At 57.7% G+C, this 17014-nt stretch overlaps 1 protein-coding gene across 3 annotated transcripts; it reads right to left on the reverse strand.

Annotated features, from left to right (window-relative positions):
* Window positions 1–84: 84 nt before the first annotated feature.
* BCAP31 (B cell receptor associated protein 31) lies at window positions 85–1863 on the reverse strand. Of its 3 annotated transcripts, none has more exons than XM_072848960.1 (8): window positions 1741–1863; window positions 1507–1604; window positions 1316–1416; window positions 1070–1214; window positions 867–1002; window positions 669–780; window positions 479–579; window positions 85–397 (listed from the first exon to the last, which is right to left on the reverse strand). In XM_072848960.1, exons 2-8 carry the CDS (start codon window positions 1596–1598, stop codon window positions 359–361), a joined length of 726 nt encoding a protein of 241 aa, XP_072705061.1. In that variant the 5' UTR covers window positions 1599–1604; window positions 1741–1863; the 3' UTR covers window positions 85–358. The 3 variants fall into 3 exon arrangements, with proteins under 3 accessions (XP_072705061.1, XP_072705058.1, XP_072705060.1); XM_072848957.1 differs by having other exon boundaries at window positions 669–783; XM_072848959.1 differs by having other exon boundaries at window positions 669–783; window positions 1731–1780.
* Window positions 1864–17014: the final 15151 nt, after the last annotated feature.

The following is a 17014-nucleotide window of genomic DNA, read 5'->3' on the forward strand; positions in this document are numbered from 1 at the left end:
GCAGGGGGTAAGGGGGACCCGGGGGGGGGGGGGCTGGGGTGTTCAGGGGGTCCCCGAGGGGGTGGGAGACAGAGACGAGCCCAGCCTGATCCCACGTGTTTATTGAAGCAGAAGCTGGTGGGGGGGAACCTCCCCCCCCCAGGAAGGGGCAAAGGGGGGCTCAGACCCCCCCTGCCCCCCCAGAGTGCTGCCACAGAGCGGGGGGTCCCCAAACGCGGTGGTGGTGGTGTGGGGGCAGCTGGGGGTCCCTGGAAACCCCTTGTCCAAGTCCTGCCCCCACCCCCCCATCCCTGAACAAGGGGTGGGGTGGGGTGTGGCCTGGTCCGGGGGGCGTGGCCTGGGGGCGTGGCCTGGTCCATCACTCTTCCTTCTTATCCCGGGGGCCATCATGGGCGGCCTGGGGGGAGTGGGGGGTGGTGTTTACCGAGGTGGGTTTTGGGGGGGCGCAGGGGGTTTAGGGCCTGCCCCCCCATCATACCTGCAGGCGGGCATGCTGGTCCAGCAGTCGGTCATACTCCCGCGTCAGCCCCTCGGCCTGGCGCCGCATAGCCTGCACCTCGTTCTCTGCCTTCTCCAGAGCTGGGGGGGGGAGATGGTGGTGTCAGGGTCACCTCCAAAACCTCCAGCCCTTCATCTTGTAACACCCCCCCCAGTTCCCCTCTTCGTACTGCGCTTGCTGGCTGCCAACTCCTCCTTCAGCTTCTCCACCTTGGCCTTGAGGCTCTCGTTCTCGTCGTGGGAGGGGGACGGGCTGCCCCCATCACCCCCCGCCTCCTGCAGCTGCTGGGGGGACACACCGGGGGGGGCCAGCACATCAGGGTCTGAGGCACCTGGGGCGCCCTGGCCCCCCCTGCCGGCTGCGGTACCTTCCGCAGGGCGTCATTGTCCTCCATGTAGCGGCGGGCTGCCTGGCTGGCACCTTCCGCTTGTTTCCGGAAGGCCTCGCTGGAAGCGCCCAGCACGGCCTGCTGCGAGATTAGGGTGACCAGGCGGCGCAGGAGGCTGTGGGAGGCAAGGTGAGCCGGGCCCTGCGGCCCTCCTGACCCCCCCCCCGACCCCCCCAACTCACAAGGAGAGCAGGAGGGCGAAGCCGGCCAGGTAGAGGTTACGCTGGGCTCGGAAGAGCTTCATGTGGAAGTGCTCGAGGGCTCCGGGGCTGCTCTGCAGGGCCACCCGCTCTGTCACGTCGTACTTACAGGTCTCCCGCACGGCGTCTGCGGGAAGGGGGTGTCAGCATGTGTTGGGGGGAGCGGCCCAGGCCCCCCCCCCCCAACACCCCCCGGCCCCCGGGGGTGGGGGTGGTGCCGGCACCCACCGAGGAGCAGGAGGACGAGGATGACGATGAGGACGATGAAGACGGTGTTGCCGTAGGCCACTGCCAGGCCCACCAGGCGTGACTTGAAGATCTTCTGCCATCTAAGGGGGGGGCAGAGGTTGGGGACAGGAGCCGGAACCCCCAGGCCCGGGACACCCCCCCCCAGCCGCGGGGGCTCCCTCCCACTCTACCTGGCGGCCGAGACGAAGGGGATGCAGAGCAGGAGAACGAGGAAGACCTCGGCGTAGAGGAAAGTGGCGACCGCCGTCCACTGCAGGCTCATGGCGGCCTGAGGAGGGGGGACACAGAGAGAGGAGGGATGGGGACCGATGGGGACCCCGGTCGCGGCCCCCCGGGGACCCCGCCCCCCCTCCCCGATCACTCTCTGCCCCCCCGTCCCCTCAAGCGGCCTCACTCGCTCTCACTTTCTGGCAGCGGCGGCCCCGTCCCCGCCGACCACCGCCCCCGCCCCTACCGGAAGCAGCACTAGGCCCGGAAGGGAATTCCCGCCCACTCTTGGGCGGCAACACCCAATCAGAGCCGCTGGACGTGCCAGCACCCCCCTTCTCCCCGCCCCTTCCGGCGCGTACCGACGCGGCCGCCGCCGCCATCTTCCCTCCCTCCCGGAGAGGGGCCGCCGCTTCCGCCGGGTCTGTCATGGCGGCGGCGGCTCCGGAGCGGGGCGAGGGGTGTGTGTGTGCCAGGTAGTGAGCTAGGGCATCCATTGCTGGCGACGGGGTGCCAGATATTGAGCTGCCCCGCTGCGGCGAGGTCGGGAGAGGGGGGAGGCGCCCATGGGGAAAACTGGGGGCCGCGGGGCATGCCGGGAATTGTAGTTCTTCAGGTGCTGGAGTGGCGCTGGACCACGTGGCCGCGCAGGGCATGCCGGGAGCTGTAGTTCTCGGCCAGGACGGCCCGTCAGCCATGTTGGTCTGTGGTAACGGGTGTGGGGCTTGGGCGGGGGTTAGGGGCGCTCGCGCGGGCAGCGCAGCTCCTTGCCTTGTTGGTGCGATACACAGAATTTTGGTAAAAGTATTGTTGTTGTTTCTAGTAATGGTCCATCTGCTATCCCACAAGGGTGAGGTCGTTTACCCGGTGTGCGGGACGCCGATAAACACACAGGGCAGAGGTCTTTTATTTAATGCCTGCACAGAGATGGGTGCTAGGCGGTAGCCCCGCAAAGCTAGCGCAAAGTTCGGTCACGCAGGTGCAGTATTTATGCAGTCTAGTTATGCATAGGCATAAGGAATTACACAAAGCGGTTTTCTATTGGTCTACATTCCTCTTATTTCAACTTAAAGCTACAGTGCTCCTTTCCTATGCTGCGCACGCTCAGAGGTGAGGGCTCTCTGCTTGGGCCAGGGTCTCCAGCTCGAGCGGTGTGACTTTTAGTATTATAATGAGGACAGTTTGCGTGAGGGTGCTTCTTATCACACTTCCACTAGTAGGTTCAGATGGCTCCCAAAACATGGTAATTAGCTTTCATATTTCTCCAGGATGTGCTTCACTCCCAAGGACAGTAATGCTTGTTTAGACGTTCCCCTTTCCAGTCTGAATCCTCCTTATCGGCTTTACGTAAGCCCTGGCCTTCCGCCGGCTCCTGTTAGACTACACCTGGGCTGGCAGATGGCCAGGGCATCGCCGTTGTTTCTGTGCTGCTGTACTGGACAGGCTGGAACTCCATTGTGAACTCTAGTCAAAGGGGCTGTGACCTGTGGATGAGTCCACGTGGGAGCAGGACACCCCAAAGTGTCTGTGGCCGTGGATAAGCTGATGCCAGAGCAGGTACCTCTTGACATGTCTGTGGCCGTGGTTATGTCTGTGCTGCAGCAGGTACCTCTGAAGGGATAATGGCCCAAGGATAAGTGCACGCTGGAAAAAGGTACACCTCAAAGAATCTATAGCTGTAGATAAGTCCATGCTGCAGCAGGTACCGCTTGAAGCATCGGTGGCTGTGCACGAGGTCATGCTGGAGCACCCGAAAGCGTGTGGCCACGGATAGACCCATGACAGAGCAGGTACACACACCCCTGGAGGGACTGGAGCTGTAGGTAAGGGCATGCTGGAGCGGGTTTACTTCTGAAGGGACTGTGGCTGTGGGCGAGGCCGTGCTGGAGCAGGTATATATCTGAAGGCATGGTGGCCCGTGGAGAAGGCCACGCTGGAACAGGGGCACCTCAAAGCGACTGTGGCTGTGCATAAGTCTGTGCTGCAGCAGGTAGAGCCCTGGAGAGACTGGCTCATAGACGAGGCTCCACTTGGAGCAGGTACTCCCCTAAGGGACCGCAGTCTGTGGATAAGTCCAAGCCAGAGCAGGGGCAAGGGGAGGAGTTCATTGCAATGTTAAACCCGATGGTCTGGTCCAAAGGGACCAGGGGTGGAGACTGTAATGGAAATACCTTTAAATTGTTGTAACCCAGGGTTTGAGTTGCATGCTATGGGAATGACTACAGCGGGAACCACCTGAACCAATGGAGGACAAGCCTTACAAGAAGCAGTGCGAGTGCAGCAGTGACCCAGCCTGAGCTGTCTTATGATGTATATGAGCTTGGAACACCGATCATGCGATTGACATGTGAATACCGGATGGCTTTTCCAAGACTCATTTAGCAAGGAACAAAGAAAGTTGGGGGTACGGGGAGCCTCACGCATAGCTTTCCTATCGCATGTAATTTTAGTGCGAGCCAGCCACTTTATCTGTAACAATGACAGCCTAAGGGAGCCTTCTATGAGCTCTCCTGGTCCTAGACTGACCCGGGCAACAGATGGAGACTCGGGAAGGGTTCTGAGGGGAAGAGGGGTGCAAAGTGCCCTGCCAATCGAAAACAGGGCTCTGGGGCATAGGAGATGTCTCACGAGACCTTGGTAAAAGGAGCAGAGGAGTCCCGAGTTGGGCCAAGAGACCCAAGAAGCCTCAGAGATAACAATGAGGAGCTCCGAAGGGGTTTTCAACCAAGTACAGATGTCATCAGGAGGCTGAGCGCTGAATGAAGGCATCCTAGATGGCAAAGAGTAAGATAAGAGCGTTCTGAAGTGCACAAAACAAATAAACAAAAAATCAAAATGGAGCCAGAGTGCTACAAGAGTGTTGTGGAGTACAAGAAAGGGCTCAGATGACATTGTTATAGACAGTAGAGGAATGAGGCGGCGGCGGGGTAAGAAAAGAAGGCTTGGAGGCCCAGTGAGGGCCTTGGAGTCTCAGGAGGGCATCTAGGCAAACTAGAGATGACTGAGCGAGAGAGGAACCGAACAGAGACACCCTCGATGGCAGACAGAAAGATAAAGGAGCGCTGCGTGGCAAAGACAGACCAGCCTTGGGGCAGATCTCTGGATGATATTCTTGAATTGCTTACTAACCTTAAACAAAACCAAAACAATATTCCCAAGCGATACCAATAGATGTCAGTTAACTACCCCCAAGGATGTTCAAGATACTGAAAAGTTATTGTAACAAAGGAGGAAACATTGTAGAGGAAGGTAGTGAAGGTGCCATCTTGTATTTCCTCCATAAAAAAACCTCTCAGAGGAAGATGTATAATTGCTAATTGTTTCCATGAGGTGGTACCCGACATACAGTAATGGTGTCAGTATGAAAGTTAGATGCCAAAGTAAACTCAAGGCCACTGTTTTAATAACAAATCTACCAGGCAAAACATCACTAACCACTGCAGAGCACAGGAAACTGCAAAAACCAACACTGGTCTTTAACAGGTACAGCAAAAAAATGAGCACGGTGCGGATCAGATAAACCAATATCGAGAACGGATGAATCCGCAACTATTAACAGAACTAAATTCCTTAATACGCTCTGGTTAATCTGTTATTATCTCAAACCATTCGTGCCCCACATTGGGCGCCAAAAAGGACTGTTGTGGTTTAGCCCCAGTCGGCAGTTAAGTACCACACGGCCGCTTGCTCACCCTCCCGCCCCGGTGCGATGGGGGAGAGAATCGGAAGAGCAAAAATAAGAAAACTCGTGGGTTGAGATAAGAACAGTTTAAGAATTGGAAGAAAATAACAACAATAAATTGTAAGGGGAAGGAAAACAACAAGAGAGCGAGAGAGGAACAAAACCAAGGAAAAAAACCAAGAGGAAAACAACATACATCGTCCTCCTGCCATTGAAGACTTATATACTACTTGCTTCCCCACAAACACCCATCCGTCTCAACTTAATTGTCCATCCAGAGGCAATGCCAGGCAGGCCACGGCCTGAGGCTCAACTGGCCTGCTTAGCCTAGATCTAGTACTTAAACTGCAAGAAGAAGTCAAACCACCCACCGACACACAAAAACTACAGTTACTGCCAGAGGACTCGAATATAGGCAGAGACTGGGAGGCCAAAAGAGGTACGGGTAGCAAATGACCGTGGCTGGTGTAACCACAGACTCTTCCTTTATGGACAAATAACTCCCAAATGACTCCACGAACTGCAGCATGGAGAACCCCTCGGGAGGCAGCACGCTTGCACGAGAGCGCTGACGTATATGGCGCAGGAGACCGGGCTGCCGGTAGCTGCTTGCATGCAGAACGCTACTCTTAGATAACACTGCACTATAAAGTCTTAAGACAAAACTGCGTAGGAGTTACAGGAGACCTGAGTGCAGACAGATACTGAATATGACAGGACAGATGCCCAAAGTCTAATGGACACCCCTCAGACCCAGATGCCGGATGAGAGATGCTTCTTCCCAAAATACGAGCTCAACGAGGAAAAGCCAAAGGCGATGCAGACCGAGCTATTAAAAGCTCAGTGCAGAAGTATTCATTACTTCAGACGGCAGGACGGTTCTGCCAGGTCGGTCAAGCCAAGCACCGGGTTCTAATGCCAGCCCAGCGGTGTCCATGATAGCTCTCATAGTCTCCCATGTAACAGACAGCTCCCCTGTCTGGGACCATGTTTTGCATGTCCCAGGCCCTCCCTGCACCCATGCTGAAAATCAAACAGAACAATTAAGGACTCCGCTTCGTCGCCTCGGCCTCCAAAAGAGGCTTCCTTCCTCTGCTGACAGTTGACACGGATATCCTCGTGCTGTTCCCTGAATGCGGGCTGGCCTTGGGTGCCTGTACTGCCACAGGAAGAGAAAATTATTATGCTCTTATATTTAACATGCTATGCACATTATAACGTGCTCCATCATCCTCTTGTTCTCCAAGAAAACAAAAGAAAGCTACCATCCCCATTGCTACGTAACAGAAGTTTGTGCAGGAGACGGCTGAGCCAGACCTCCAGAAATGGAAAACTCTGCTATGACCCTGCTTTGCCTTCTGGCGACAGCGCCCGCCATCGGTGTGCCCCAAACAGGCGAGGTCCCCTGCGGGCTGGCGTCCGCCCCCCAAGAACGCGGAGCCTGGTACCACCACCACCACCACACCCCCAAACCCCCCCTCTTCCAACTGGGAACACCGGCGGGGGGAGAAACGCCGCAGCTGCAGCACCCCTGTGCGGGATCAGGGGGGGCGGTGCTGAGGCAGCCCCCTGGACCCCCAAAAAGAGACACCCCCTGCCCCACCGCCCCTACCGCTGTTTTGGGGGGAGCTGCACCCCCAGCGGGGGTTAATGAAATGGCTGATGGCGTTTGTAGCTTCATGTTTCTGCACCCCCAGATTGGAGGGCAGGGGAGTTGGGGGGAATTGGCGGGGTCCTGGGGGGTTATGAGGGGATTATGGAGGAAATTGGGGGGTATTGGGGGGTAATGGGGTCCTGGGGCGTTATGGGAGCTCCGGGGGGCTTGGGGGCTTATGGGGGGGACAGGACATTGGGGGTCCTGGGGGAGTTATGGGGGGTTATGGGGGTCTCGGGGGTTATGGGGGATACTGGGCATCCTGGGGGTGTATGTGGGGCTGGGGAAATATTGGGGGGTGCTGGGGGATACTGGGGTGGTTATGGGGGTTCCGGGAGGGAATTGGGGGGGTATTGGGGGGCATGGGGGAGGTTATGGGGGTCCCAGGGGGGGAACTGGAGGGGCCCTGGGGGGTGTTTATGGGGGTCCTGGGGACATTATGGGGTCCCAGAGGGATCCTGGGGGAATTGGGGGTCCTGGGGGTCTTGGGGGTTATGGGGTCCCGGTGGGGACTGGGGGTCCTGGGGCATATTGGGCAGGTTATGGGAGTCCTGGGATGGGTTATGTGGGGCTGGGGGGATATTGGGGGTTCCTTGGGGGGGATTGTGGGGGCTTGGGGGCTATTGGGGTCCCAGTGGGGAAATGGGGGAACTGGGGGTTCTGTGGGGTCCTATGGGGGCTATGGCGGGCTGGGGGGGTTGGGGGTGCTGGAAGGGTCCTGGAGGGATTGGGGAGGGACCGGGCGGGGTTTATGTGTTGGCTGGGGGGTGCTAGGGGGGTTTGGGGGTGCCGGGGGGGTTCTATGGGAGTGGGGGGTGGGATTAGGGGGTCCTGGGGGTCCCTGAAGGGGGTTTTGGGGAGGTCCCGGGGAGGGGGGGTTCTGCAGGCAGAGCCTCTCCAGCGGCAGGTCCTCCGCGCCGCGCGGGGGCGCCCTCCTCGCCCGCCGCTCGCTTCCCATTGGCTCGCCAGACCGCCACTCCCTCCGCCCCGCCCTCTTCTTCCCGCCCAGCCGCGCTGGGGGCGGGGTCAGCACCCCTCCCCGCCCTTCGCCCTCCCATTGGCCAGTGCCGCCAGCGCCGCGTTCCGATTGGCCCGCCCGCCTTCTCCTCAGCGCTTCCCGCCCAGCCGCGTTAGGGCGGGACTTTTGCCTCCCTCCTCGCCCTTCCATTGGCCAGCGCCGCCCGCGCCGCGTTCCGATTGGGTCTTGTCGCTTCCCCTCAGCCTTTCCTTTCAAAATGGCGGCGGCGGAGGCCGTAGCGCTGCTGGAAGCTCTGCGGGGGCAGGTGAGCCCCCCCTCCCCCCCCCCCCCCGACATCCCCCCATACCCTCCTCAAGCTCCCCCCTGATCCCCCTCTGTCCCCTCAGGTGGCGGCGGTGACCGAGCACGGGCTGGGGCTGCTGCGGCGGGTGCGCGGCGGGCGGCTCCGCACCGAGAAGGTACCGGGGAGGTGGGGAATGGGAGGGAAGAAGGGTGTTTTGGGGGGCATAGGGGGTCTTTGGGGGGATGTGGGGGTTCTAGGGGGGTATGAGAGTCCTGGGGGGCATTTCGGGCTCTGAGGGGGTCTCAAGGGGGTCCTGGGAGGTCGGAAGGGGGTCGGGGGAGATATCGGGATGTTGGGAGTTTAAGGGGGTTCTGAGAGGGGTGTTGGGCGGGCCTTATGGGGGTCCTGGGGGGAAATTTGGGGTCCTGGGGGGGGGAGAAGGGGGTTTGGGGGAGAAATCGGTTTTAGGGGGAGATATAGGAGTCGGAGGGAGGGTCTGGTGATATTGTGGGGACCTGGGGGGGGATATCGGGGTCCAGGGGGTGTCTGAGAGAAGGATTAGGGTCCGGGGGGTGGATTTTGGGGCTCTTAGGAGCAAATATTTTGGGGTCGGGGGGGGGATGTTGGGGTGCCCCTGACCCCCTGTTTCGCTTCTCCCCTGGCAGGGGGTGTCCCTGCTGGAGGTGCGGGCGCAGGCGCTGCTCCAATACCTGCAGGACCTCGGGCTGCTGCTGGCGACCAAGGCCCGGGGGGGGGCCCTGGGGGGGCTGCCTGCCCTGCCCCGCCTCCTGGAGACGCGCGTGGTGAGGGGCGGGGCTTGAGGGGGCGGGGCTGGTGGGGATTTGGGGAGGGGGGGTGTCCAAATGCTTGAGTGCCTTTCCTTCTCCCCCAAAAAAGGTGCTGGAGAAGGTGCGGCCCGTCGAGCATCGCCTCAAGTACCAGCTGGAGAAGCTGCTGCGGGCGGCCATGACAGGGGGGAGGGGTGAGCGCCGATGTCCGAGTTCTCCTTCCCCCACTCCATTTGATGATTGACAGCTGCCCATCAATTTCACTCTCCTGCAGGTGACAATGATCCCCTGTGCTTCCGCCCTGACCCCACCAACATGGTGATGCAGGTGAGACTGGGGGGGGCTGGATGCCTGGGTGTCCTGTCGTCGTGTGTCGTCCCCCCCCCCCCCCAAAGGGGTGGGGCTTGTGTTTGAGTGACATCTCTGCCCCACAGGACGAGGAGGAGGAGGAGGAGGAAGGGCGGGGAGGAGTGAAGGCCCCGGGGCTGGGTGGGGGTCGCAGATACGTCCCCCCCCGCTTGGTGCCGGTGCAGTACGGTGAGTTGTGGGGTGCAGCGGTGTGGGTCCCAGATCTGGGGTTCCCCCCACACGCTTTGACCCCTGGGTTCTCTCTGCCCCGCAGATGCCGTGGGGCAGGAGCGGGAGCAGCGGGCGCGGGAGGCGGCGCGGCGCCGGGCCCTGAGCAGCTCTGTCATCCGGGAGCTGCGGGAGGAGCTGAGCGAAGCCCCCCAGGAGTTGGGGGGCAGTGGGGGGGGCGGGGCCTTCCCCCCACCCCGAACCGCCCACTTGAGGTCAGCCAGAGGCCGTGGGGCGGGATGTGGGGCTGGGGAGGGGAATGTGGGACTCTTTGGGGTGGGATGTGGGGCTCTATGGGGCAGGGTTTTGGGGGTGGGGGGGGCTGTGGGGCAGGAGGAGGACTTAGGGGTCACCAGGCAGCACTTGGGCAGGAGAGAGACTTAGGGGTCTGGGTGAGGACTTGGGGGTCACAGGGGAGCACTTGTGGGGCAGAAGGGGGACTTGGTCTGGGTGAGCACTTGTGGGGCAGTAGGAGTCTAGGTGGGCACTTGTGGGACAGGAGGGGAACTTGAGGGGAGCACTTGGGGGTTAGGGGAGCACTTGGAGGGCTGGGTGAGGACTTGGGGGACTTAGAGGGCTGGGGGAGCACTTCTGGGCCAGGAGGGGTCTAGGTGGGTACTTGTGGGGCAGAAAGGGGACTTGAGGACTTGGGGAGCATGTGGGGGGCAGGAGAGTGAGTTGGGGATCTGGGGGAGCACTTGTGGGGCGGGAGAGGGATTTGGGAGGAGCGCTTGTGAGGCTGGGGGAGCACTTGGGGGTTTGGGGTGCAGTACTTGCGGGGCAGGAGGGGGAGTTGGGGGGAGCATTTGTGGGGCAGGCGGGGTCCAGGTGGGCACTTGTGGGGCAGGACGCGCTACGAGGAGTCCATGCTGGTGCGGCTGAGTGAGAGCCGGCGGGAGCGGGCCCAGCGCCGGCGGGCGGCGGCGGCGGGGGGGGATCTGGCCGCCATCACCCACTTTGGTGACATCGGTGCTCTCCTGGAACCCACCAATGAGGTGAGCTGCGCGCGGGGCAGGGCTGGGCCATGCCCGGAGGCCTGGGTCCCCAGTCTGACCCCTTCCCCTGCCCCCCCAGGACGCGCCGCCCCCCAAGAGGAAGAAGAAGGTGATGGCGAGGAAGGGGAGGAAGAGGGGTGAGTCCTCCCATGTCCCATCAGCCCCTGGGGCCGGGGGGGGCACCCCCACCCCTGGGTCCCCTTTTGGGGGTCCTGGACGCCTGGGTCCCTCATGCCTCTCTCTTCTGCCCTCTGCCCCCCCCCCAGGTTTCCGCCGACGGCGCTGAACCCCTCCTCCATGTCCAGCTGTTGCTTGTTAGCTCTTTGCTAATTAATGTGGGGGGGTGGAGCTTTTTTAGAGGCTAAGTAACTCTGCCCTGCCCAGCACAACCTTTATATGACTCAGCAGCAAATCCAGTCTCCTTTGTTATTCCCCTCTTTTGGGGTGGTCCTCCTCCTAATTAACCCCCGCAATAAATTAATTAAAAATAATAAAGATGAACGAGCAGCCCTTGGGGGGGGCTGCCCCGTGGCAAGGTGGCAGCTGCCCCCCATATTTGGGGGGGGCGAGGTCAGAGGTCAGGGGGTGCCACCCCACCCCCCCATTTTGGGGATGGTTTTTGGTCTGGGGGGAGGGGGAATCCCACCCACTGTGGGGTGGGGACCCCCCACTGTGGGGCTGGAAGATTTAGGGGGCAGTGCCGTGAGTCACCATCGGGAGGGAGAGGGGGGATCTGTCCTCTTTGGCAATGGGGGGGGACCCACGGCCTCACCGTGCCCCCCAGAGCTGTGAGGTGGGGGGGGAGAAGAGGTGTCAGCCTGGCTCCATAACTGCCAGCCCCATAGCGTCCCCTCAGCCCCATAGTGTCCCCCAAGACCCACCTGCGGGGGAGGGTCTGTCCTACCCCACGGTGGCCTTGCGTGGGGTTTGGGGGGATGTCAGGTGGGGTTTGGGGACCCCCATCACTCACCCTCGGGGCCGGGGCCACCGTCGATGTCATCGCCCGCGTGCCCCTCAGCCAAGGTCGGGACCCAGGTGGGAAAGGGGTGAGGTTTGGGGGGTTCTGAAGGATTTTGGGGGACCCCAAGGGCTGGGGGTCCTGAAGGATTTTGGGGTCCTCAAGGGGGTTTTGGGGAGGTCCTGAAGGATTTTGGGGGTCCCCAAGGGTGTTTTGGGGGTTCCAAAGGATTTTGGGGTCCACAGTGGTTTTGGGGGGTCCAAAAGGGTTTTGGGGTCCCCAAGGATGTTTGGGGGGGTCCCCAGAGGCTCCTGAAAGATTTGGGGGCCCCCCAGGGTATGTTGGGGGTGTCCAGAGGATTTTTGGGGGCCCAGGGAGGTTTTGGGAGGTTCTGAAGGATTTTGGGGGTCCCCAGGGGGGTTTTGGGGTCCCTGAGGGCGTTTGGGGGGGTCCCAGGAGGCACCAAAGGGTTTTGGGGGGTCCCTAAAGGTTTTAGGCCATCCCCAAGTGCTTGGAAGTGGCCAAGGGTCCTCAGGGTGAGGTTTTGGGGTGCAAAATAAAGCTTTGGGGGGTTGGAAGAAGATTTTGGGGTGCCGAGTGTGGTTTTTTTGGGGTGCAGGGGGGTGTTTTGGGGTGTTGGGGGTACTTTGGGGTCCCTGCGTGGCTTTTTGGGTCCCGGGGGGTGTTTTGGGGTGCAGGGCAGCTGCTTGTGGCAGAGGGGGCGGGGCTGAGGCGGGCTGTGCCCTACGTTCACCATTCATAGCTGCTACAGTACTTGGACACGGCCACGTCTGTGGGGCCTGACAAGATCCACTCGAGAGTATGCAGGGAGCTGGCAGAAGAGCTCACCAAGCCCCTTTCCATCATTTACCAGCAGTCCTGGCTCGCTGGGGAGGTCCTGGCTGACCGGAGATTTGCCAGTGTGACACCGCTACAAGAAGGGCCGGAAGGAGGCCCCGGGGAACTACAGGCCTGTCTGCCTGACCTCGGTGCCGGGGAAGCTGATGGAGCAGATCATCCTGAGTGCCGTCATGCGGCATGTAGAAGATAACCAAGAAATCAAGCCCAGCCAGCACGGGTTCAGGAAAGGCAGGTCCTGCTTGACCAACCTGATCTCTTTCTACGACAAGGTGACCTGCCTAGTGGATGAGGGAAAGGCTGTGCATGTTGTCTGTCTAGACTTCAGTAAAGCCTTTGGCATGGTTTCCCACAGCGTTCTCCTGGAGAAACTGGCTGCTCATGGCTTGGACAGGTGTACTCTTCGCTGGGTAAAGAACTGGCTGGATGGCTGGGCCCAAAGAGTGGTGGTGAATGGAGTTTACTCCAGTTGGCGGCCGGTCACAAGCGGTGTTCCCCAGGGCTCTGTGTTGGGGCCAGTCCTCTTCAATATCTTTATCAACAATGTGGACGAGGGGATCGAGTGCACCCTCAGTAAGTTTGCAGATGACACCAAGTTGTGTGGGAGTGTTGATCTGCTGGAGGGCAAGAAGGCTCTACAGAGGGACCTGGACAGGCTGGATCGATGGGCCGAGGCCAGTGGTATGAGGTTCAGCAAGGCCAAGTGCAAGGTCCTGCACTTGGGTCACAACAACCCCATGCAACGCTACAGGCGTGGGGAAGAGCGGCTGGAAAGCTGCCTGGCAGAGAAGGACCTAGGGGTGTTGGTTGACAGCCGCCTGAATATGAGCCAGCAGTGTGCCCAGGTGGCTGAGAAAGCCAATGGCATCTTGGCTTGTATCAGGAATAGTGTGGCCAGCAGCGCTAGGGAAGCGATCGTGCCCCTGTACTCGGCACTGGTGAGGCCGCACCTCGAATACTGTGTTCAGTTTTGGGCCCCTCACCACAACAGAGACATTGAGGGGCTGGAGCGGTGTCCAGAGAAGGGCAACGAAGCTGGGGAAGGGTCTGGAGCACAAGGCTGATGAGGACCGGCTGAGGGACCTGGGGTTGTTCAGCCTGGAGAAAAGGAGGCTGAGGGGAGACCTTATCGCTCTCTACAACTGCCTGAAAGGAGGCTGTAGCGAGGGGGGGGTCAGTCCCTTCTCCCAGGTAACAAGTGATAGGACAAGAGGAAATGGCCTCAAGTTGCACCAGGGGAGATTTAGATTGGGTATTAGGAAATTTTACTTCACTGAAAGGGTTTTCAAGCATTGGAACAGGCTGCCCAGGGAAGTGGTTGAGTCGCCATCCCTGGAGGTATTTAAAAGACGTTTGGATGAGGTGCTTAGGGACATGGGGTAGTGGTGGTCTTGGTAGTGCTAGGTTTACAGTTGGACTCAATAACCTTAAAGGTCTTTTCCAGCCTATACAATTCTGTGATCTGGTCTGTCTCCTGTTTTTGTTCCCCTAATTCTGGCTAATACATCTACTTGTGGCGATTCATTTTGTGGCTGGTTGGTCATTGTTTACATGACCTTTTACCCATCCTAGTTTAAAGGGTGCCTGTTTGGCTATATCTAATAGTAATTGCCAGTGTTCATTTCTCCAAACTGGGGATCTATTTGCTTCCCATTGACAAAGCCATTGTGTGGCACCTGCCCACACGGCCTAGGAGTTGACATAGATAACTTTTGCTCCGTTTTGTGCTGCTAAAACAACTGCCCTTAGTTCTCCCACTTGCGCACTACCTTCACCACCTTCTATTACTTGTTTGCCGGGGGTAATTTCTAATGCAGCGGCTTTAGTACCACCATTTGCCGTTTACCCTCTTTGCCGAGGCATTGATAAACCAAATGCCTTTGCTCAGTGTTTTCTCAGTGAGGGGAGTTGCATTTAGAATTGGTGAGGGTTTACATGGCTCTCTTAGTGCTAGTGGGTCAGTGTTTACAGGTTATTGTAATTTGGAAATTTTGGTATGTCCGTCAGTCAATTGCATGTCATCTGCTACTCCCATCAGGTAGGCATACCATTTTCTGGTGGTGGGTTTCTGTGCAGTTCCTTCTGGTGGAGAAGTTATTTTTAGGACTGTTTCTAGCAAATTAAATGCCCCTCTGGTCTGAACAGGTCACGCCTGGTGTATTTTCTCAACTTGTTTAACTGCTCGGATTAAAGACAGAAGTGCCTTTTCCCATTCGGAATATTTCTGTTCTGTCTCTTTAAATGCAGTCGAGCTAAACATTAAAGGTCTTTTTGGTCCACTCGGCCTGGTCTGGAATAGATTGCAGTAAGTACCATGTTCTGCAAAACCCCATTCTGCCATAACAGGGTCATGGGGGTGTACTGGTCCCAGTGACTGATGTGTCTTTAATTGCTGTATTAGGGATCTGAGTGCCTCTTCATGTTCTGGGTTCCATTTCTGTGGTTTTCCCTTTTGTATAGTGGGCGAGCAATGATGGAAAATCCCGGTACGTGTTTCCTCCAGTATCCTAAAGTACCTATAAGTTGCTGTAATTCTTTCCTAGATTGGGGCATCTGTAACTGTTCTATTTTACTTAGGGGGTCTGGTGGGATTGCTGCACCACCTGCAATCCACCAAGCACCTAAAATGTTTACTTCTCTACTCGGTCCCTGACATTTTTCTGGTGGGATTTCAGCTTCTGCTTTATGTAGCGTTTGCCATGCTGCTGCTGCCGCTTCCTCCACCTTTTCAGCGGAGGTCCCTCCGATTAGGATATTATCTATATATTGGTACAGTTTCACGTCTTGAGGCGGTGAGACTGTAAGAATTCAGCGAGCGCAGCATGAGCAATTGTGGGTGAATGTTTATATCCCTGTGGGAGTCTGTTAAAAGCGTCTTGTATGCCTTTCCACGTAAAAGCAGATTTCTCTTTATCCTCCTCCTGCAAGGGGACCATAAAGAACATATCTTTCACATCCAGCACTGCCATCCATGGGTGTGCGGCCACTTGTAGCGTGGCTGTTAAAATTGCAATATTAGGTACTGCAGCCACTAACAGAGCTGTGTTGGCATTTAGGCGCCGATAATCAATTGTCAGACACCATCTCCCATTCTGCTTTTGGACTGGCCAGACTGGTGAATTGTACAGGGAGGGGGTTCTGGAAATAATGTGCCATTTTTCCAAGTCTGCTATTACTTCAGAAATTCTGTTTTGTGCCGCAGCAGAAATTGGGTATCACAGTGCGTTAGTAACCTTGGAATCGGGGAGCGCAGGGGCTGTGCGGAGTACACGCACTGCAGCCTCCCGATTTTCCATCAGGGTTAGGGTTGATATTTGAACCGAAGGACCATACGCTGCTGTCAGGCAGGCGCCACGTTCAGCTGTTCAAAATATCGAAACCCAAAACATTTTCACTGTGATCTTTGATTGCAAAGCAAGTAGACAACATGCACTTCTCGCCTGGGAGCCATAAATTAACTTTCACAGCTTGGCAAGTAACACTTGCTCTGTTCACTCTGGTTATTTTAACTGTCTGCTGTCCGGGTTGCACACCCAGCTTCTCGGCATTCTGTTGTGTTAATATTGAAATTTCTGCTCCCGTATCTATTAGAAATGTTACCAGTTGTCACTGAGGGCCAACTGGAATTAAAATGTAAGGGCCTCCTTCATTTAGCCGTGGCTAGGCTTTCACTCTCTGGATGGACCGGCCCAATTGCTCTCCTGGCATTATTTGCCTTTTGATCTCAAGGTTTGTAATTCCTCCTTAAGGGGGAGGAAAAAGCTGTCGCTCTTTCTTGGAGCTGGCAGTGGTGCCGGAGTATTTGGAGTACGTTCTCTCCTTTCCCCATCACTGTGTTTCTGAAATGCTCGAATTAGATTCAGGATAATGCTAGTAGGCTGTCCCTTTGTTGTGGTTCAGCCCCAGACGACAACTAAGCACCACGCAGCCACTCACTCACCCCCCCCCCCCCCCCGTGGTGGGATGGGGAAGAGAATCGGAAGAGTAAAAGTGAGAACACTCGTGGGTTGAGATAAGGACAGTTTAATAGGGAAAGCAAAAGCCGCGCGCGCGAGCAAAGCGAAGCAAGGAATTCATTCACTGCTTCCCGTGGGCAGGCAGGTGTTCAGCCACCTCCAGGAAAGCAGGGCTCCCTCACGCGTAATGGTTGCTTGGGAAGACAAACGCCATCACTCCGAATGTCCCCCCCCTTCCTTCTTCTTCCCCAGCTTTATATACTGAGCATGACGTCATGTGGTATGGAATAGCCCTTTGGTCAGTTTGGATCAACTGTCCTGGCTGTGTCCCCTCCCAGCTTCTTGGGCACCTGGCAGAGCATGGGGAGCTGAAAAAAGTCCTTGACCGGTGTAAATACCGCTCAGCAACAGCCAAAACATCAGCATGTTGTCAATATTATTCTCATACTAAAACCCAAAACACAGTACTACACCAGCCACTAGGAAGGAAATCAACTCTATCCCAGCCGAAACCAGGACACCCTTAATCGCAGCTCTGGGAATGCGCAGTGCCAATGCTCGCCTGCACAGTTCACTTCTCTACTCCCGAGACTCTGCTCGTGGGTCTTTAGGCATATTTTCCCTTGGTTTAGTTCCTGTTCCCTGTGGGGGTGTTTGTTTTACTGGTCACACTCGATCTCCTGTTCGGGATCTTGGGTCTGATTTCTCGGTCGACAGATCATCCCACCCCATTTCATGGCTA

Source organism: Ciconia boyciana, chromosome 34, assembly GCF_034638445.1.
Source record: "Ciconia boyciana chromosome 34, ASM3463844v1, whole genome shotgun sequence".
Lineage (NCBI taxonomy): Eukaryota > Metazoa > Chordata > Aves > Ciconiiformes > Ciconiidae > Ciconia > Ciconia boyciana.

Excerpts from the sequence above, each read along its gene's own strand:
- BCAP31 (XM_072848957.1), bottom strand. The coding sequence starts at position 1,598 with ATGAGCCTGCAGTGGACGGCGGTCGCCACTTTCCTCTACGCCGAGGTC. Across the intron at positions 1,003-1,069 it reads TTCGCCCTCCTGCTCTCCTT|CCTCCTGCGCCGCCTGGTCA; the intron begins GTGAGTTGGGGG and ends TGCCTCCCACAG. Across the intron at positions 580-668 it reads GTTGGCAGCCAGCAAGCGCA|CTCTGGAGAAGGCAGAGAAC; the intron begins GTACGAAGAGGG and ends TCCCCCCCCCAG.